The 21,807-nt window shown below is 41.1% G+C and overlaps 2 protein-coding genes across 6 annotated transcripts in view; both read right to left on the bottom strand.

The window, feature by feature from the left end:
- Positions 1–1,325, bottom strand: part of zgc:92140 (uncharacterized protein LOC447854 homolog) — a 34,161-nt gene extending 32,836 nt beyond the window's left edge. The window contains exon 1 of one of the 3 annotated variants that reach the window (XM_058637642.1): positions 1,079–1,325. The gene's annotated coding sequence lies outside the window, so the exon portion shown is untranslated. The remainder of the gene's footprint in view (positions 1–1,078) is intronic. The other 2 variants (XM_058637641.1, XM_058637640.1) reach the window with 2 other exon arrangements.
- Positions 1,326–3,296: 1,971 nt separating this feature from the next.
- edem3 (ER degradation enhancer, mannosidase alpha-like 3) lies at positions 3,297–21,371 on the bottom strand. 3 transcript variants are annotated; one of them, XM_058637637.1, is made up of 21 exons: positions 19,993–21,371; positions 19,849–19,894; positions 18,990–19,090; positions 18,545–18,584; positions 18,208–18,320; positions 17,860–18,013; positions 16,819–16,953; positions 14,123–14,228; positions 13,795–13,892; positions 13,227–13,352; positions 13,056–13,139; positions 11,516–11,599; positions 11,128–11,252; positions 10,051–10,225; positions 9,825–9,970; positions 9,558–9,702; positions 8,152–8,343; positions 7,722–7,887; positions 7,217–7,402; positions 6,767–6,814; positions 3,297–4,450 (listed from the first exon to the last, which is right to left on the bottom strand). In XM_058637637.1, the coding sequence occupies exons 1-21, from the start codon at positions 20,079–20,081 to the stop codon at positions 4,101–4,103; spliced, it is 2,709 nt and encodes a 902-aa protein (XP_058493620.1). In that variant the 5' UTR covers positions 20,082–21,371; the 3' UTR covers positions 3,297–4,100. The 3 variants fall into 3 exon arrangements, with proteins under 3 accessions (XP_058493620.1, XP_058493621.1, XP_058493622.1); XM_058637638.1 differs by having other exon boundaries at positions 6,800–6,814; XM_058637639.1 differs by lacking the exon at positions 6,767–6,814 and having other exon boundaries at positions 19,993–21,370.
- Positions 21,372–21,807: the final 436 nt, after the last annotated feature.

The raw sequence follows: 21,807 nt of genomic DNA, 5'->3' as shown, positions 1-21,807 counted from the left end.
CATTTCAAAATGTTGTCATGTCACAATAAAAGCTCAACAATAAGACAATAAGTCCAGAGTTATCAGGATAAATGTTTTGGCTCTTGATTGAAACTTAGTCTGGTCAAGAGACAAAAAGTAAGAAAAAATACAATTATATGAATGTGTGTGAATATATGGGCTTAAAATTATAACATAACATTCCATGATGATGTTATAAAGATAAAGACATTCATGATGCCATTTCACAGAAAAATGCTTCACAATAACAACATATTTATGATGCTAAATAAATCTATTCATATCAAAATCAAAGAATTATTTATAAGTAAATAATAACGTGACCAACTGTAATTAAAACACCAAACAAGCTGACACGTACATGTCATTTAATATAATTTAATATAATGATTATTTAGTCAGCTCACTGGCAGCTGTGCCTCATGTTTAAAGGAACATGTTTACATGTTTATATGATATTAAGTGGTGGGCCACATGTAATCGATTGGGGAGTCACATGTGGCCTGGGGGCCACCAGTTTGACACCTCTGTTCTAGAACGACTGGAGAAATGCAGACTCCCCCTTGTGGCATTTGAAAATAAATCAATAGCACTGGACGTTGTACATGTACGTTAGACAACATTTACAAGAGACTCGTGTGAAACATTCACAATGACTCAAAAAGTGAAAATTCACCCACATCAAGTTACCGCGAGTGCTTTTCTATCGCGATAATATCGCATATTATCGCACCTCGAGCCCTGGACACAAACAACCAGGATGTGGAGGAAATTTGAAAGTGAAGCAGTGCCAACGCTGTCCAACGCTGTCCACACTGTCCAACACTGTCCAACACTGTCCACATCTGTCTCCACAACAGCAGCCTCACTGGCGCTAACACACACACACACACACAACAAGCAGCAGTGACGGCGCAAACAGACAAACAATAAAAACATCGACAAGCTGCGGGCGAAGCGACGCGAAGCGCCGGGGAATCGCGGTTCAGTCAGGAAACAGCAACAAAAGACAGGAGCGGACACAGAGACACAGACACAGAGACACAGAGACACGCGCCAGTGGGAGAGTGGTTTTCACCTGGAGGAGACGTGACACTGATTCACGCTGGTACTTACTCGGAGGAACCGGTTCCGTTCGGTCCACTGACTGGAGGAGAGCCCGGCGGTCTAGTTCCGGCTGAGAGTCGGGCGGGATCTGCACTGGAGGGAGGGAGAGAGAGACAGAGAGACAGAGAGAGAGACAGAGAGAGAGAGCTGCTGAGCTCAGGAGCTCGAGGACTGAGCGTAAACCGTGGCTTGCGTCACTTCTTCAGCAGCAGTAGCAGCAGCAGCAGTAGCATGAGCAGCATGAGCAGCAGTAGCATGAGCAGCAGCCATCTTACCGAGGGGAGGAGGGTCCCAGCGACTCACCAATCACCGAGCTCTCCCTCTGTTATTATTATTATGATTATTATGATGATGATGATGATGATGATGATTAGCAGAGCAGACTGTGTTTCACTGCAGTCTCACGTCACTCTTCACTCTTCACTCACACCAAACATACTAGACTCAGGTTCACATGACATTTGACCCCAGGAAGAAGTTCTACATTTAAACTTGGAGTAGATGCATCAATGTTTTCAGTAACATTGTGAGATGATAATGATGATGATGATGATGATGCTTTGGTGGAGATACAGTCTGTGCTCCCAGGAGAATATTTACTTCTGTATTTCTGTATATATTTAAACCAGGGGCAGGGCCGGCCCAAGCCTTTATCGGGACCTGAGCAGAATTTGATTGTGGGCCCCTTCCCACCACCCCAGAGTAGCCAGTGCTTGACGAATATTGATACAAATGTAACACTATAAATTGCATGAATTATAGCTGTGTTATTTACACTAAAACTGAAGTGAACTGAAAGTGAGTTTTGTTTCTTTTCTAACTTTAGAGGGCAGAACATTTGCATTTTCTTAGCTCTAAAGACTCTGGTATACTTCTGTGCACATGCCAGGTCACCAGGTCACCAGGTCGAGGCTCGGATGACTATCATTGGCGACAACTTCTTCTGTTGTTGAAATGTTTTTTCTGCTTGGTGGGCGGGGCTTATAGGCTGCTTTGTTTGCGCATGTGCTGTCGATGCGCACCCAACGCACTCTTTGCGTGTGGTTCCAAAATCTGAGCTGCACATGCAGCCTGTGTGTTGTGCATTGATGACGGTGTTCACGTCATGCTCACCGTACTTCCATGGATTTGAATAAATAAGATAAGATAAGATAAGATAGCTTTATTTATCTCACAGTGGAGAGAAAACAGCGTTACAGCAGCTCAACGATAGATAAAAAACAAACAAACAATAAGTAAACCAGTTTAATGATTTTTAAAACTTTAAACAATTGTGCACAAAGTGAGCAATTTCCCACTGCACAATAAAACCAAATAACACAATTTAGATTAGATCTAAACACACCAGGTTCCAGTTGATCACCTGAACAAAATGATCCACCCACGTATGTTTAGAATGTTATAAAGTCACATTGTATTATTATAATTATATTATATAATGCATACAGTACTGTATATATATTAAACAATACAATATGCTAAGAAATAATAGCAATAATTTCATTTGATTTTTAGCATTTTACCAATACTGTTATTACTGCAATATTTATTATGGTTATTTTTGTTTTCATTTATTTAAATATTACTGCTTTCATGATGGTGTACTTTTATTTGTATGTATGTTTATACATTATACATGGTCTTTTTACTTAAAAAAAATAACACTAAACAGCAATGTAAAGCTACAAATGATTTGTAAATTATATTACTGTCATAATAAAATAATATCTTGATACAATACATTTTTTTAAGTGTTTTTGCATCATGAAAAATATAGATTTACTTATTCCATTAATCAGATTGACTGTGACGCTGTGTAGAGAATTTTCCAGTCGTAGATGCGAGTCACCTTATTGACGTCCACCCACTGTTTACAGAAACAGGTGTGCTGAAAAATAACCTCGCACCTCTAACTCATTTATTCCATGTTCCTGTAAAAGTGAAAGTTGTCACGCATTACCTCTGAAACTCCACAGGCAACGTCATATGATGTGATCTTTTTTTGTTTTTGAACATTTATGTCTAAACCAGTGATTCCCAAACTGGTACACACAGACAAGTGTGGGAGTGGGGGGTACATGGCTGGAGGTCAGTTGTGTGAAGGGTTACGGGACTGTGAAATGTTTGGAACCACTGATCTAAACCAAACATCCAGCATGAATTCAAAGAATGAAGCGCAGTCTTCACCATTTTCCTCTCATATTTTAAATTTAATTTCATCAAGTTCATTTTATTGGCTTTTGACATTGTTGCTCCTTCCGTTCTGCCAGCGTGTTACATCATGACAGATCATACAGTGCCCCCTTGTGGCAGTCTGTGGATGCTGCTGAGGGTGTGACCGCTCCACCCGATGTGGTCCAGAGGTTGTTGGCTGAGGAGAACCAGAACCTGAGTGAACAGCACTAATAGTCTTTCAGTCCATATATATCTTGACAATTACATATTTACATTTGACTTCATGTATCTCAAAGACAGACAGAGAGAGAGAGTTGGTGTTAAGTTCTTCTAACATAAAGCCATTAAAAAAATCCTGCAGCTTATTTTTCGTCCCTGCATGAGTCTTCAGGTCACATCATTGTGTACATACGATAAGACTCGAGACCATGAGGGACAGCACGTAATTATATCATCACAATTCATCATCACCTTTAAATAAATTGGTCAAGGGATTAAATTCATTAATCACAACGTGGCTGTTGGACCAGTGCTCAGTTGAGAGGAAAATAAAAGAGCCAGAAATGCATAGAGACCAAGCAAAAATGTGAGAAAGTGAGGTAAGAGCCCTGATCTCTCAACTATTATCTACCAGGCTTGAGAGACGTTTGTCATGGTCCAGAGACACAGATACAGTATGTGGTCTGCCTTGGCACGAAGTACCACCTCCCCACTTTCCTTTAAAGTTCTTCAGATTGAGGTTGGTGAGAAGAAGCACTCCCCTGGTGGGATTTCTTCACACTGTGGGCTCAAACCGCAGTCACAGGCAACGACTACTGTCAGAGCTCGTCCTTCTCCATCTGCTGGAAAGCCTCCAAGTCTTCCCGCCAGTCAGCCAGCAGCTCATCCACCGACTGGCTGCTGGAGTCTGTGTCGCCCTCCGAGTCCTCTGTCCTGTCAGAGTCTCTTTCCTCCTCGGGCTGAGCCAGATCAGGCTCCGCCTCTGCGGGACCAGCTTCCTCTTCAGGTGGACTGGTGTCCTCTGCGGGACTGGTTTCCGGTGACGGTGTAACCTCCGGCGAGACAGACTCATCCAGCTCCACCGCACTCGTTTGGGTGGTGGATTCAAATGAGGAGGGAGTCGTTGCCTCCGTTACGCAGTCCTCCTCTGCTTCTTGCACATCCACACCTGAAAAGGAAGCAGGGGCGTTGAGACGGAACAGCTTGATACAAGAAAAATGTGCCAGGAAACAAACACACACAATTTTCCCTCCTCTGCACTCGGTAATCTATACAACATGCCCCGTGGCGACCATTCTCAGGCAAAAATAGAACAGTTTTCATCAAGAGGCTGTCAACCATAACAGCACGATGCTGATGGTGAGTCATGTTTCCCACAGGACTAAGCCTCTCTCACACATAACCGCACAGCCAGAAACAACCGAGCAAACAAATCTGGCAAAAATGTGAATTCTGCAGTCATCTGGTTAAAACAAGTCACTTTAATCTGTTACATCCGTTACTAAAAACGGACCTGCTGCCTTTACTGTGAATGTGTTAAGGAACAAGTCTGAGCTTTTTAATGATACAAAGGAATAGACCCAGTGGTATGTAATGACTGTAGACACACTACTGTGTCACAGTGGCTTTGTGGCCACAGAGAAAACCTATAGACCACAGAGATTGTTGTCATGAGGCCTTTTTAGAAATCCAAATTGTATTAGAGCAATGTTGATTTTCATTATAACAGTCGCTCTTTTTTTAAGATGGAACAATAGTAACTAATTGTTGAGTCACATCCATCGCGATTAAAGACTAATGTTGTGGGATGAAGGTTCTCGGTCCTGAGCTCCTGCTGCTAGATAAGCACGACTAAATGCATGCACTTTACTTCAGACACGTCACTCGAGGCAATCTCTCCATCTTTGAAATGCCAATACTGACACCTGTTTAACGTCTCGCTCTCTTAGACTTCCCAACAAAGGGATGCGTGCATGCAGGTGTTTGGCAGAACAGCCAAGGGGAGCGCGCTCCCTCTCTGAACCGCCCTGTGATTGGTCAAACTCTCCTATCACCAGGCAGATTGGGATTGGATTGAAGGTTGGAAACAGCCTGATAGTGGTGTGGAAGTCTCATGCTCTCAAGAATCACTAGATTTACATTAAGCTGAAAGGTTATTATTGAATTTTTGATAAGGAATGACAAAAACATGCTGATTAACGCAGCGTCCACATTACTTATTAGGTGGTTTGGTTCATGTCACGGTTTTGGGGTCATTGTTTTCAGATGGGTTTGGATTTAAAAAAACAAAAACTTAAATCTTTACACACACCAGCATCAGATCTATAGCTTAATCCTTCATTTACCGATTTCTTTACTCAGATATTCTTGAGGTCATGTCGTGCAATCATGCAAAAACTAACAATCTTAAATCAAAGAGGGGCGACATTGCTGCATTTGAACAGGTTAACAACCGTTTGCCTTCTAGGTAAGAATATAAACTGTTAAACTGACTCAATTTCTGACACTAGCGTAACAAATTTTAGATTTCGCGTTACCTACGATGCTGAAATAAAAAGTGGTCGATAAAACGGCAACACCGTGCAACACATGATGCATGCACGGTTGTCGTTTTATCGACCACTTTTTGCTGCCGCACAGTAAAATGGAACAATGATGCTGGCGCACCCTCGAGCTCCGCCCACCTCCTGTGTCGTCTCTCACCAATTCTACAACTGAGCTGCAGCACTCAACACTCCACCCCTTGGCTCGCCTCGTACCAAATGAAAAAATAAATGAAAAAACAACAACAACAACGACGTCACTGTGTTACTGGTGCAGGGTGTACTCCAGCTCTACATTTTCCATCGATATGTGTGTCTCAAACGTTATTTCCGTCACTTGCCTTCATGCCTCGGTGCACACATGCCCTGACCTGTTCCACCTTTATTACTTAAGAATAAACAGGACTTTTATAACTGCAACATTTAACAAGTAAATGTGGAAAAATTCAAGACAAGTAAGGCAACAATTCATCGACTCTGATTTCAGCTTCCTAAATATGAACAGTGGTATTTTGTGGTTTCTTTGGTCCTTTGTCAGAAAATGGTGAAAATATCCATTCCACATTCTGTGGACAAAAATATAATCGAGAAACTCGTCCACAATAAAGATAACCAATAGTTGCAGCCCTAAAAACAACCTGATTAAGAAATATGAGATTCAGTTGGTGCAAACTGTGCGGTGAAACACTGCTACACTGTCCAGCCTCACTCCAGGGGAAGAAAAAGGAAAGAAGAGACGGGGAAAAATAACAAATGACAAAACTGTGCCTGCACTAAGCTTCAGGACCTAACACACACAGAATCCTGTGGTTAAACAACAAAGTGTGGAAGAGAGAAATGGAGAAATGTAACACCAGGAGAGAAAACACTGGGATGGGGGGGGAACAAAAACTTTGTGTAACAGACAAAGAAAGGGGGGGAAAAAGGGAGATAATACTTACTGCCCTCGATCAGGCTGCCAGGAAGAGGTTTACCTTTAAATATGGCTGCTGCTTTTCCATACAGGTGAGGGTTATGACGACAGTAGAAAAACAAAGAAAGAGAGGAGAGGAAAGGCACTGTTACAGTCCACCACAGGGAAGAGAGGGATTTGGCAAATGGGGGAAAAGGAGGAAAATAGTGACAATGTCATAGTGATAAAGGTATAAATCTTCACCATACTCAATTTAAACCCCAGCTGGTGGTCGACTTTGGAATGAGTCACGATTATCTGAGATAATGTCCCCACACCTCATCTTTATTTCATAAAGCCAACCACGTAATGGGGCTCGGTCAGTCGAGAGTTGTTGGTATAATGACGTGATCCATCTCACCCAGAGAGATAAAGTGAAACAAATAGAAGAGCTAAAAAAAAACACATTATACAGGCATATGAGGGATTAATGTCACACCTCGGTCTCTGGCCTTATCACTCAGCAGCACCTCCACCTCCCTGTACACTTTCAGTGCCTCCAGCAGGATGTTTCCCTCCTTGTGGAAGACGAAGAGGAGCGGCATAGTGATGTCTTCTGTGTTCCGGCCGTCCCCGGCCATCTGAAACAGGGGAGCGGTGTCACTACTGCTGCCATCGTTGTCATCTGGAAGAGGAAAGAGAGATTTAATTAAGGATAATGAATAACCATAACCTTTAAAAAAAAGCTTTCTGTTTTTGGTCTGTAATAATCAACAATATACAATAAAAAAACAAACCTGATACTGTAAAGTCTACTCTATTAATAATGACTAATATTTTGACAAAGGATTTAAAAGGTTAATGAGGCAGAAGATCTGCCTTATTATTCAGGCATCATGTGACATGCAGGACCCTTGGACAGTCTGTCTTTGAGATAATCTGTTTATTGAGCACTAATCTAGTCAGTGAGCAGTCATCTTCCGTCTTTAACTTCGTTCACTCACCGATGACTATGCCTCCGATGGCGCCAGCCTTCTGTACGTGTCGAGCCTTTTCTGCAAACATGCACTGACCCCTCTGGAGAAGAGCGATGTGGCCCTGGACATACTCGGCATTGGTGATCTCAGAGCAGCCGCTGTAAGGTTCAGCCACAGTCACGAAACCTCGTACCTAAGGACAGGAGGGAAGTGTTGATTTTGACATGACGTGGTGTGAAGAACTGCAGTCTGATCCTTCATCATGTCCACCTCTGTGCTGAAACAGCAGAGTCGTCTTTCCTCCTGTTTAAATGTAGGAAAATATTCTGCAAGAGGAAGTTCCCTCTCAAAAACACAGCGGAAAAGTGAGTGGCACTCTTAGGAAAAACAAATGGGATGACAGTCAAGTGCCCATTTCCAGCCTGGCAGCTTGATGCAGCTATGAAAACCCACTTACCCCTGTGGAACTTTTGGACAAGTCTGTGCCAAACTGAGCTGGGCCGGCGGTCAGCACGACTCTGCCAAAGAACGGATGTGAGACAATCTGAATGGCTCTGGGAGGCAGCTGCTCTTTCTGCTGCTGGCTGGACAGCTCCATCATCTCCTGCATGAAACGTACGCCATCTTCTGCTGCGACAGCACTCACCGCCTAGGTGTGCAGAGGACGAAAGAGAGATGTTTGAAAGGACAGGACGGAAAGAATGACAGCTCACTGACGGCTCACTGTGTGTTTCCTTGCAGTTTTAACATTTAAAAGCAAGAAGCACATCATGTTTTGATGAATTTGTGTCATTTTGCATTTGTTTTTAATAGACCACAGTGAAGGAGAGACAGGTGAGTGAGAGATAACAAGTGAGACAAACAGTGAATGGTTTGGACTGGGAATTGATCCAGAAACCAGCTGCTCGAGGCAAATGCAACAACGTGATATGCAGTCTTTGTGTTTTCCAGAAGCAAGTTCATAATTCAACAATAATAATAATAATAATAATAATAATAATAATAATAATAATATATCACAATATTCTTAAATTTTCAAGTAGAGCTGGTGGAAATACGCCATAAGTGACCCTCCTAATGCCAGAGAGGACATTATCCCAGACCTGCAGTCACTCCACATCTTAAAATTATGATTAACGTTCCATTATTCTTCTCCTCCAAAGAACACATCACAATGGAAGTGTGTAAAACATACAAGATACTAAAGATATTTAGTGTTGGAATCCGTTACCTTTGGATTCCAATCACTTGGTCTTTTATGCTTGTTCTGAGCGGGTTTTGTGGTGTGATCCTGACATATTGTCATTCTTTGGCACCACCAGAGTAAAATGATACGATACAGTCAGGGTGGAGCTACACCGGCTTCACCCACGACAGTCGGCTGATTGGGTGACAGGAAAACGTCACTCGCTTGCGATCAATGTCAATATCCCATGGAAATCGAGTCAAATGCCTGCAGTCTATTCTCATTCAAAGCTTGACGACTTGTTGAGACAAACAGCCACAAACCGAGCAGGAAATAAAGAGCTGCTCCTCTATTATTGTCCGTTGTGTTGACGTCATATCAGTATGATGTCACACTACATACAGTATATCACCGACAAGGCCCACACCCCGTCTACCAAGTAAAGGTACTGTTCTCAGTCACAATGGAAACACAGAATAACACACTTTCTTTCTGCAAAAAAAGGTCATCTCTGTAGCAAAGAGATTGACATAATGAAAGTGGGGCAACACAAGGATCAACATAATTCAAATTTGTGAAATAGCAATTTAAGTCTATTTAAAAAAGCTGTCTGTTGCAGCTTTAAGAATTACTTTGTGTATTTTTGTTTATTTATCCTTGTTTCTCTATGGTTGTACCTGTGTAGCATGTTGCACCAGTTGCACCCTGCCATCCTTCAGGTGGATGAGACTGACTCCCATCCTCCTCAGCAGCTCCAGATGTTCGGGGTTGTTAGCCATAAAGTCCTGAGCCCTCAAAGGAGGACGACCGATACCAGGCTCCCTGAGACGAAGGCGAGGGGGAAGAAGAGGTTATGAAAGATGAAGAGGTACAGCAGTCAGGGGAAAATGGACAATAACGGATAATATAACCAGGTAATGTCTGTATTCATTTATACTGTATACCGGTTAGTAGGAGGACGTGGGCAGCTCTTGTCTACAGCACTTCGGATCGGGTCTCTCAGGTTACGAGGGAAGGCGGGGTCAGGAAACAGAAGGCGGGTGTTAGGGCAGGTCCAATCAAAGTTCGAGTCGTCCAGCTCCTCCTCTGACTGAAGTGTATGAAAGGTTTTGTTCAATACAGGAATGAATAATCACCTTCATCACTCTGACACTGAATCACATTGATTACCGTTCCGTTTGATGAGACAGATGAAGAGTGAGAGGCTGCGGCCGAGAGGGACAGAGGAAGCAAGTGTGCCTCAGTTGTGAAAACGTAGTCCTCCACATCGAAAGGTAGGTCCTCGGGTTCAGCAAACAGCAGGAACAGGTATTTGAACATCTCAGCGAGGAAGAACGAGTCCATCCTGAGAAAAAAACAACCCAAAAAAGGTTCTGTATAAGATATATATTTCTAAATGTAGCTGCGTTATAATGTAAATGTCAACACAAAAACCTTTACAACTAGAAAAAAACGGTTCAAAATTTGAATTCCCCAGATCATTAAATACTTGACATTTATCGTCTGACCTTTTTCATATTTCAGGTTGCAGCACAGGTTGTTGTTGTCAATGCTGGAAGAGCAACCTTTCCACTGATGTGACATGTACGGGCAGCTGCTTAGTAGAACAGCCAATGGGAGGCATCATCTTTCTCTGAGCTCCTTAAAGTCTCTTATTAAAGGAGGCGTGTAAGTCTAGTTCTCCCTCAGATCACTTGATTTACATTATGCTGAAAAGTCACTGTGGAATTAGTGATCAGCGATATCACAGCTTTAATTAACGACATTAAACAGAAATCTGTCGTGCTCTCATGTTTGTTGAATATTTATTTCTTAAATATAAGTCTTGAGATTTTAATATTAGCTGGTCTCAGGTCTTTTGTATCCAGTAATCAATAAACAACACTTCATCAATTCAATCAATTCATTTGCATATAAATAAAATGTTTTACATGTCATTATTTCTAGGACTGTGAATCTGATGCTACGGTACATCAAGCACATCTCAGTTGTATTTGAATTTATAAAGTTGCAGTTTAGTCTGTTGAGCAAGTCATAATCATATTTAACACTTGTACATACAAACTGAAAATAGGCCTATATATGTTTGTGGTAAAGTAATTTTTTTTAACTTATTTGTTTCAGTTTTTATGTCTTTTTTATGTGCAAGTACACCGAGTCATTTTCACCATATGTGCTCTCGTACCACCTGAACTCTGAATGTGATTTTATCTTCCAATAAATGATGTTGAGTTCTTGTTTTCTCACCGATCCTCGTGGCTGCCTGTGCGCACATCCTTCATTGCAGCAAAGCCGCAGGGAACACGAGCAAAGCGATTGAGGTTGTCCAGGATGGTGCGCCCTGCCTCCAGGTAATAAGAGTCTCCTGTGGCCTTGGAGAAAGAGAAGACAGACTGTGGTTGGAACAGAGGACAGTACATCAACTCTGAAGGGCACTAGACATATTATCACAGGGTTCCCCATGTTCCTCATTTAAATTTTTTACACAATTTTTTTTTTTTTAACAATTATGAATATTAATTAATCAGCCTGTTTGCTAGAGGGTGCTTAAAAGCAGTAAGACATTTTGAGATAGTGGAATGTGTTGATGAAAAGAGAAAAATCTGCTGTATGTGAAGCTTGCTTGATGGATTACCTTGTATAGGAAGTAGGTGCTCTCTGCAAACTCAGGTCTCAGGGGATGTTGGGCCCAGTGGACCCTGAAATCAGTAGTGAAAGCCTGGGGACAGATGGAGAAGAAAGATGGGGTGAAGACACGATCACAAGCGCTGTAATTACACCAGAAAGGCCAAGCGAAAACTGCATAAAACTCAGGCTTCAAAAAACAAGGAATATTTTAGTAAAAAAACAACATAATAAAAAGAGACAAAACACTTAACGAGGAAGACAGGCCTTCACCTTGGTGATAAGCCTTAGCTGTTAGACTTGACGACTGATGAGATCTGTTTATCACATTTAAAAGCACTGTCAAAGTGGACACCAAGGCTCTTAGCTGACAAGTGGATTTCTAGGGCTGAAGGACCCAACGCACCAACATCCACTCGATCAGGGTGTCCAAACACTATGACTTCTGTTTTATTCTCCTTGGACGTTTATAGTCATCTATGTTTTAATTTCACTGATACAGTCAAATAAGGGCTGGAGAGATTTTAGAGGCTGATAAATTTGCACATCATCAGCAAAACAATGGAAAGCGACTCCATAGGATGGGGCCTAAAAACCGAACCCAGGAGTTGTTGGGCAACTGTTGTCATTATTTATGTAGTTTTTTCCACTAAATGGTCCCAGCTCACCTCGCCTGGGCACGGCTCGTCTCTACACGGTTTGGTTGGTTTTCCATTACAATATAGTAGCTCAACATGGGCAGAATCATCACTGCACAGCTGCATGAAATTGCAGTTACTCTGTTTTACACGCAACACACACACACACTAGTGACTCGTGACTTGTAAAGCAGTTGTTTTCGGTGTGCTGAATCGTTAGAACGAGTTGATTAAAAAGGTTTGTTCAAAGAATTGTTCAGTACTTCGTCCACGACCAGAGCACAGACGCCGTCTGACACAGTCACGATCGCAGGCTTTCAGCAGTGCTGTCGCTAAATACACCAGACTTTGAGATTTTAGACATTTCCATGATAAATGTTGGAGATTAACACGTTTTCAGGATTTTTAAGTCTCTTTAACTGATCTACAGTTCGGCATTGGTCGTTCATTGTTTGATTCTTGCGTCGAGACTTTTGCTCATGCCTCTTCATGTGACGGCACTCTGACCAAACATGCAGCATTAGAGCAGCAACTCTTGTGTCTTGTGAGCTAAAATAAATTAGTTTGACAAAAGACTCGGGTGCTGGGGAGGTGAATGTTTTACAAAGGCTGTCTCACAACAAGGTAAAGCAATAAACATACTGTTGAGACACTTGACATAGATTTTAAACAGGTCAGCCTTTTGTTAAGTGGCTAAATACTTTTTTTCTCATTGTTCCTGGTCACAGAAATGTTGTATAAAACTCACACCCACACAAGGAACAGGCAGAGAACAATCACCTGTGTGGAAGAATTAAATGTGTAAGGGCCTCATACACCCTGCTCCGAAAGTCCTGAACTATCCTTTGAAGTCAAATAGTCCAACTCATTGTGGGGCAGGGAGAACATGAGACTTATTTTGTAAGAGTTTACCTCTGGGAGGAAGTTGTGCTTCTTGGTAACTTGATACAACATCTCATGGGTCTCGATCGCAGGACGGATATCTCCTTTCAGCACCTGGGACATGCAAAATATGAAATGTGAAAAAGATACTGGAGTCTTTGGGGACAGAAAGAGTGTCATCCAGGGTGAACCAGTTTTTACCTGCAGTCCAGGGAAGAAGGCCAGCAGAGAGTCCATCCAGGTCCGAGCAGGAAGCAGAGGTTTGTGAATGTGGACATCCAGAAGCAGAGGAGGCTGGCTGATGTACTTCATTATAGATGCATAGTGCTAAAATAAACGTATACAAGGATTTATCAGGGTTTGTGACATGAAGAGAAAATGTTTGTTCAATTAAGCTCTGAATGTAGAGTACATATTATGTTGTGTTTTTCAGGTTTTTCCTTTTTATTTACATTTCCAATAAAAATGCTCACATATATTAAATAAAATGCTCATCAGAATGGTATGGCAGTAGGGGTGCGTGGGATTTGCTATGGGAAATGATTCAATGCCACAACTTGTACATGTACTGAATATTTCAATTCAATAAAAATGACAGCCTTTATAAATACTATTCTATTAGCGCACCAAATGAAAATAATGAACCTGTAAAAAGACAGTCGTGTTCAGGTTCATGTGCTGTAAGACTACACAGAATCCTGTTGCACAAATGGAAATAGAGAACACTGCTTTATGAGGAGGTCGAATTACGAGCATTGTGTGTTCTTACGATATTGAACCGCTGCAGAAAGAGGTCGTCTCCCAAGAGGACATAGGCCTTTAGCAGGTATTCATAGTACGAGTCAATTCCCGCTCCGACTCCACTGTCTGCAGACGCAGGAACAAAAAATAAATAAATAAATAAATAAATAAATCACACATTACTTCATTGGATAAGACAAAAATAAATAATAAATGACAAAAAAATGTTGTTTGTTTGTTTTTACCCCCTCACTCCCTGTCTAGCCAAACAAGGACAATAACACAGATAACGTCTGCATTTTCACCTCTCATCTCCCTCACACCCTCCTTGTGCCCTCTCTCTCTCACTCTCTCACCTCGTCGGACCCACTCTCCATTATGTATGTTGATGGTGGTCCCAACCAGGTTGCTGTTCCGCTGTCTCTTCTCCCACAGGAAGTCCATGGCTCTCCGGGCATGGGCCTGTGTGTGTGTGTGTGTGTGTGTGTGAAAGGGAGGGAAGAAACTGTTTAAAAAAGTAAAAAAAAGTCAATCTGCAGTCGCTGGCCACAGTTAGAATGATTACTGTGATTAACTATATGCTTGTTCAGCAGTCTACTACTGCCAGAAAATAAATGAGTCCCACACTCTAATGCAGTAACACAGGGAGAAATATAAAAACACAGTTAGTTTTCATTAAATCCTCTTGAATAAAATGCACTCATTTAATTCATTTTAATTCAGGTTTGACACAAGGAAGCTTTTATATTTCAGTAGATGTTTTGACAAACGCTACATGATTGATGGTGGTCAAAGTCCATTGAGGTAATTGCAAGGCATTTTATTTTTGCTGGCAACTCATCATGGAAAGATATTGATACTAAGATATAAAATGTATAAAGAGTTCTGCTTCAAATCCGTATTTTAGAGTAAGGAATTACCAAGATAAAAATAGACAGACAGACTATAATTAATCTCATTATAAAACAACTGTCAGTGCTCAGTTACACAACACGTTATAAATATGTAAACAAAGACTAGACTTTTTGACTTGTGGTCAAATTATCTATGTAAACCAGTGACACTGCAATTTGTCTGTCCAGATTAACATGGAAGTTTGCTGAAGGTTATTTGAAGTCTTTGAATAATGCTACCATAATTACCAATTCAATACTTGACTTAAATCATTTTTATAAAAGTACGGTGAGCTTTGACCACCAAACAAGAACAAAGGTTCTCAGAGAGAGATTTCACCTTTGTGAGAAAGAGACAAATAGACAACGTCTGTCAATGGTGTTCAAGTATAATAAAACAACAACGTGTAACCTGGACTACAGATAACATGGAGCAGATAAAAGTCTACTTTAAAAGCTGATTTAACAATTAACCAGTAAAAGCTTGTTGACAGTGGTGATAGGGAAATACCTTTCTGCAGAAGACATATTCCAGGAAACCCAATCTTTTATTTGTTTCAATATTTCAATAGTTCTGCTTATAAAAATGTAATCAAGTGGAAAAGAAAAAAGAATTAGAGAGAGTAATTGAATTGCAACTGAATGTAGCACTTTCCCTGACTAATTTCTAATAACAACTATATGCAGATCAGAGCTGAAGGACCCGACGGGTTCGGTCGTAAAGTGATAATACAGGACCTGCACAAGATCGCAACTCAGACAGGAATGCCGTACATGCTCATGCCCGCACTCTTCTGCAAGCCATGGCTGCAGGTGCACCAGATGTGGAGAGTTGAGACCCAGAGCTCTCCTCCTCCTAGGGCTATTTAGAATGCTGAGATGTTACGGCGTTAACAGAGGACTTATTTTATTTCTTGTTGGCCTATGTAAATGTATAAATGACTCATTCTTGACAAAAAGGCAAAAGAGTTGTGTGCGTGCGCACATTTGAATAATGTCGGGCTGAAAATAGCTTTGGGCTTTTAAAAAGCTGTCAATCAAAATGTACTTGTCAGGCTCGGGCCGAGTTCTGTTGGGCTTGGGCCTCGTCGGGTCTAACTTTCAAGGCCCGACTACAACTCTAATGCACATACATTTAAAACCAGATAACTGATGCATTTCAGGTCAATGTATTCTCTCAGCATTTTATTTTCACGCTACAACCAAAACCTGCAGTTTAAACATGATTGGTGAAACTAGAAAAGAAACAGAGAGATCTGGGATTCAGGATCTTGTCGCTTGCCTTAAAATTCTGCAGTTCATTGTAGGAGTGGGAATCACAGGGTACCTCACAATATGATACAATACTCGATACCAATAAGATCCAGATACGATTCTGTGATAATCAATATAAAGCAAGACAATCATATAGCGGTAAATCACAATATACGTCTAACTCAAGAAAACAAAACATCTGTGAAAAGTTAAAAGTGCAGGATTTCTCTATTTATTCACAACATGAAGAAAAAAGTGCATAAAGTCTAAATATTGAACGTGGATGGGGCTCAAAGTAGCTTTCTCCACCATTATCTGGCTGTAAACTCACCGCCACCACGAGGAGACATCAACTAGCAACGCCCGGCAAGTGAGACAAGCAGGGTCTGTGTGCGTTACTCTCACTCACTCATCTTCTACCACTTTATCCTCCACATGAGGCTCGCGGGGGCACTGTGCCAATCTCAGCTGACATACGGTGAAAGGCGGGGTACTCCCTGGAAAGTTTGCCAGTATAGAGACAAACAACCATTCACTGCCACACCTATGGTCAATTAAGAGTCCAATTTTACCTAATCCCCATATTGCATGTTTTTGGAAAACCCACACACACGGGAAGAACATGCAAACTCCATGCAGAAAGGCCCCTTTTTCCCTTTTTCTGTCTTTCCGTCTTTTTGCCGCAAAGGCAAGAGTGCCAACCATGACACTGTTTACTTTAGCGCTCATTCATTTGTTAATTAAAATATTGATATTTTACGGGGCATATCAATTATCATATTGAACACATATATAAATAACACAATGATGAAAGTATTTGCGATGACAAAAAATTTAAAAAACTAACACAAAATCATAAATGACAACAACATATTAACGTAGGTATGAGAGCAAAATGTACATACCTCAAACACTGGGTCCCCAGTAAAGCGACTTAAGGCAGCAAACTCAAGGATCATGGTTCCTGCACACGCAGTGCAAGTCTCCGTCTCTGTGCCCGTTCTAGTCTCAGGACCCCTCACACCGTATTTCAAATTCACCTGGTAATCAGACAGCAATAAAAGAAAAGTTTTAGAGATGCATTTGGACTGCCAAGAGATGATGTGTCTGAAAACTAGTCAGCCAAAAAAGCATTTAAAAGGTGGTGAGTGACAGCGTGTGTGCCGAGTAATGAAGCAGAAAATGGAAACATAGACACACTGCGAGCAAATGTCAACGCAAATGTGTAATATTTCAACTAACTGAATGAATTCATTCATATTCATTCAATTTCAATCATTTTCAACATACAGACTTGGGCTGTGTCTCAACAATACATCATAATATTTATCGTTCCTTACCAAGCAATGACTCAATCAGGGGTATGTTTCCTCTTCCAATCAGAACAATAAAGTAGTTTTATTACAGTATCACCTTAGACTTAGGACCTGGGCAAACATTTAATAACAATATAAGTCCCAATGACAATTTCTTCAATAGCAATATAATATAACAGAAGATAATGTTTTGGTCATAACATCCAGCAGCCCTAAATTGACTCTATATAAATATATAACTTTTTTCCCATAAATATTATTGTGCCATTTCAACCTTATTTACCTCTTTATATCGAACGCCATGTCCGACTCCAGTGCGACTAAGCGTATACATGCAGGAGTAATAGGACTATGAATCGCATTATCCAGGTTTGTTAGTCTGACTAAGACTAGCTCGATTTTAGTTGGACTAACGTGCTGATATGACATTGAGAAAACCAAATTATTGTCTTAGTCTGACTAAAATCAGACTTTTAACATGCATGTAAATGCTGATCTTGTATGTCTTTTTGTCCTTAGATTCTACCCCGAGAGTCCTGGTTTTTCATCACCCTCATTTCATTGTTATGTTCACAAGTTGCAAAGAAACAAAACTTGAAACCAGTGCTTGTGGGTGTGTCTCATTCTCACCCGAGGATACGGCAGGCCACTGCTGGTGTTGAAGGCCGGCAGCAGTCGAAGACCCATGTCTTTGGCCATATGCAGGAGCTCATCCTGGTACCACTGCATGCTCTGACCTCCTTCCTTCAGCATCACAGCCATGGAGTGGCCTCCTAACAAACCTCTGAAAACACACACAGACACACACACACACACACACACACACACACACACACAAGCAACAAAGTTAAACACAATGCACAGATTTCCTTTCTCTTTCGCTTAATTTTAACCTAAACAGTTTTGTTTAGTTCTTATCGGAAAACAAAGTTGACATACGCTGCAGCATATTTTGTTGACAGTACAGTCCAATCTTACCCAAGGACTCGAATGTTGGTTTCAAAGACTGACACAACAATGTCATTATCCAGCCTCACGTCCGACAGGACTCTCCTCACTGCAGCCTCAAACTCTGTCGTCTTATTTAAAAGCTGGTAAACATAAGCAAAACATGGTTTATTAACAATAAGCTCAATTATAAACCACTTCAGTCTGGAAAAAGAACAATGTACAGCGAGTAATGCTCACTGAAACTTTCATGGTCCTCGTCCTTTTTTTAAAAAGACATTTATCACAACATTCTTTTTTTTTTTTTTTTTTAAATGTAGCGCTACCAAGAGACAACAGCAATGACAACAAAATGCAAAACACTCACCACCAGAGTATCCAGAGTATCAATTAGGGTCAGTGAGAACCTAGAAAAGGACAGAGATGAACTATTTATAACTTAATAACTATAAAAGCATTTTGTCTATGAAAGTACTCAGTCATGCAGGTCATAAGTGTCAAAGGCAACTGTACCTGCCTGAGTTATAAAAGCATATTCTTACTTCTTTTTTTTTGTGTTGCATTGTTTTCCTATGTACTGTTTTTTTTAATTGTCTACGAGTCTGTAATTACTTAATGGAATGAATCATACACCAAAGGCTTTTTGGCATGGACATGTTGAACTGGCTTCCACCTTCCACAGAAGACATGAGTGTGGGAAAAAAGCTATAGCAGGTGTGGTCGTATTTGTGGTTTTAAACTCTCGTCACGGCTCTGTCAAACCATTACTTTAATTATTTCAATGCCACAAACGAGTATAGTTTGTCACTCACTTTCCCAAAGCGTCGTCTACGTCACCTCGACTGGGTTCAAGCCCACGTACTCTTCCTCTGCACGTCAGAGGCATCAGCTCATCTGCCGGGTACGCATGGTCCTGGGAAACACAAACAAACTCACAGTTCTTTACCGAGTTCTTCACTCTTCTTCGTCTGAGGAATTTCATCACAAACATTTTAATATATACATGATATGAGCAATCTGAAGGCTGACACAGCTGCAGTAAAACATATTTGCTGAGATTGACCTAGGGAATTGGGTGGAGCGGAGGGTCAGTGTTGGAGCCTCGAAATTTATCTTATATTTAAAGCTGTAATGTGTAACTGTGTCTGTTACATCTAAATCGTTGTCAAATGATTTCACACATTCTTGATTGAGACCATCAGCTCCACACGACTGTGTTTCTCAGTAGAGCAGTGTTTTGTTTTCGTGTCTGTGGTGACACAGAGGGTTGTTTTTTTACATTGGAAATGATCGAGGGAAGGCAGAAGCAAAAACGCTACACTGGGAAATGGTCTGTATTTTCTACTCTTGATGACCACTCAAAACGGCTTTACACTACAGTTTTTGCAATTCACCCATCCACTCACAGTTTTATACATCTACTGTATTTTCTATCACAAATCTTTCATACCAATTCACAGGAGCAACATAGGGTTAAGTGTCTTGCCCAAGGACACATCAGCATGAAGACGAGCAGAGGTGGGAACCCACAACCTTCCACTGAACTAACGTCTAAATAATGAATACTTGTGATTAGATGATTCGGTAACAGACCTAATACTAGCTTGAAAGACGCAAGGCCAGAAGAAAATCAAACAACTCAGTTTGACTTTGTTCAGGACAAGAGCTTACCATATAGTTTTGATACGCGTGGTCAAACATCTCAACAACTTGGTTCCTACGAGAAGGGAGCAGAAGATTAGATTAGTCAGCCTGTGTTGCATCATCACAGGAGGGAAAACATGTTTTTAAGTGCTGTGTTTGTGTTGAACTCACTTCAACTGTTGCTTCTCCTCCCGAGTCATGGACTGTCCAAGAGTGAACATCGCTCCGGACAGCACCAGTAAGAACAGTACCGGTGGCATTGTGGTAGGTAGACAGGGTCACAGCATACAACTACTTGGCTCTCAGTCAGTCACTGCGCTAATACCCACTCATTATTGCACTGGCTGCAATTAAAATGTTCTGTGCGCTACATCAGCTTAAACAAAACTAACATGTTGGAAACGAGTTTCACTTCTTTGCATTAGTGAGAAGAGTCTATTTTTAGATGCCTTGCATTAATGCCTCACCACCTGTTTCAATGTATAATGCACTGAATATTGAACTGACGTTTGTATTGTAAAGAAAATCACAAGATCGGAAAGATAGGAAAAATCCCTTTTCCTCTAAATGGTTCAGTCTTATTCATTAACCACTTACCACCGTAACCATACAGTACTAATGTTACACCAAAAGAACTCCCCTAAGGCAACCCATTTAAGCTATAATCCATCTACAGAGTTTACAAAACAATCCAAGACGAAAAAGCACAAACTTTGCCACTTACGCTTTAGCTGTTTCTCAGCTGACATAAAAATCTAAATCACAATTGAATATTCTCTAAAGGAATGTTGTGTTCAAGTAAGCAGATCATGTGTAAATGTAAGTAAGTGCAAATGAAGTTAACTGGCCCAGGATGTTCTGTCACACCTGTTTGCTTTTCCACGCTGTCACCCGGACCTTATCCACGACACAGGACATGTGACACGTTCACGTTCAAAACACGAATCACCCATATAACCAGAGCAGACCGGTTAGGTGCAATCACTCATCAGCTATGTAAACATGATAATTAAGATATCCATATTCTCTTCTTGTAGACTTCCGGTAACAAGAGTCAAACTATAAAACCAAAGCAGAGCAGCGTCGTGTGTTATCTTGTCTGTTGTGTCATCAGGTCATTGTCTACATCTACCACCTTCAGACATTTAAAACCAGAAGCCAACAAAGACAACAACCGTCATTAAGAAGTTCCCGATCATACTAGCTCCAGTTATCCGCCTGTTATGAGAAGAGAAAATCACGTTACGTATAAAGTTAATGATTTTCTCTTCTTACCACAGGTTTTTATCCCCCGTCACCTCTCGAGAGCACTTGTCAGTGTTTAATCGGCCAGTTAGCCCGCTGTGCTAACTAGTCGAGCTGATGCCCACGGACAGACCAATAACACGACACGAATCGACAAAAACCGCGGCCATTGTTTGGTAGCAGGCCCATTCTCTACCGCCGCCCTGTCCTTTCAGGTGTGAAGTGGATCATTTCACCGTAACAGCAGTTTGGTCAAGCTAGGCAGCTCTCAATTCCGGATGCTGCTACGATGATAACGACAACAACATCCGCTTCCGGTTAAAAGAATTGTCGCTATTTTGTCCTGAGCTGTGTTTCGCAGGTGACATTTTCTTGCACTGTCAAATCGCCTGTCCTTTGATAGATTGAATGTGAGCACGTAACTGTAACCACAGCGATAAACGTACAACCAGAATCCAATAAACCAGCTGTTATGTGGTCTTTCTGACATAGTTAAACGACAAGGGGGAGGTTTTACCTGCAAGACAACGCTTCGAAAACTAAAGCCCATTTACATCCGTCTATCCCATTTTTTTTACTCGTGTTGCCTTTTGTGTTCTTCGGGAAAGCTCGGAAAAATAAGTTACATAAGTGCTTACTTTTTTTATGACAGACGTGCAATCTTTCTATAATGTCACTAATATATCATTATTATACTTTTAAAAATTCATATGTTTTGTTTGTTTCTTCACATTGCACATT

The sequence above is a fragment of the Solea solea genome, chromosome 9 (assembly GCF_958295425.1).
Source record: "Solea solea chromosome 9, fSolSol10.1, whole genome shotgun sequence".
NCBI classification, from domain to species: Eukaryota; Metazoa; Chordata; class Actinopteri; order Pleuronectiformes; family Soleidae; genus Solea; species Solea solea.
The sequence above is the reverse complement of the archived record's forward strand: the minus strand, read 5'-3'. Positions and strand labels throughout refer to the sequence as shown.

What these genes read in the sequence shown, in the direction of transcription:
- edem3 (XM_058637637.1), bottom strand. Translation starts at nt 20,081, where the DNA reads ATGCCACCGGTACTGTTCTTACTGGTGCTGTCCGGAGCGATGTTCACT. An exon ending in AGCACAACTTCCTCCCAGAG is followed by an intron (nt 11,600 to 13,055) that starts GTAAACTCTTAC and finishes ATCTGTCCCCAG; the next exon opens with GCTTTCACTACTGATTTCAG. An exon ending in TGGTGCAACATGCTACACAG is followed by an intron (nt 8,344 to 9,557) that starts GTACAACCATAG and finishes CTGCACACCTAG; the next exon opens with GCGGTGAGTGCTGTCGCAGC.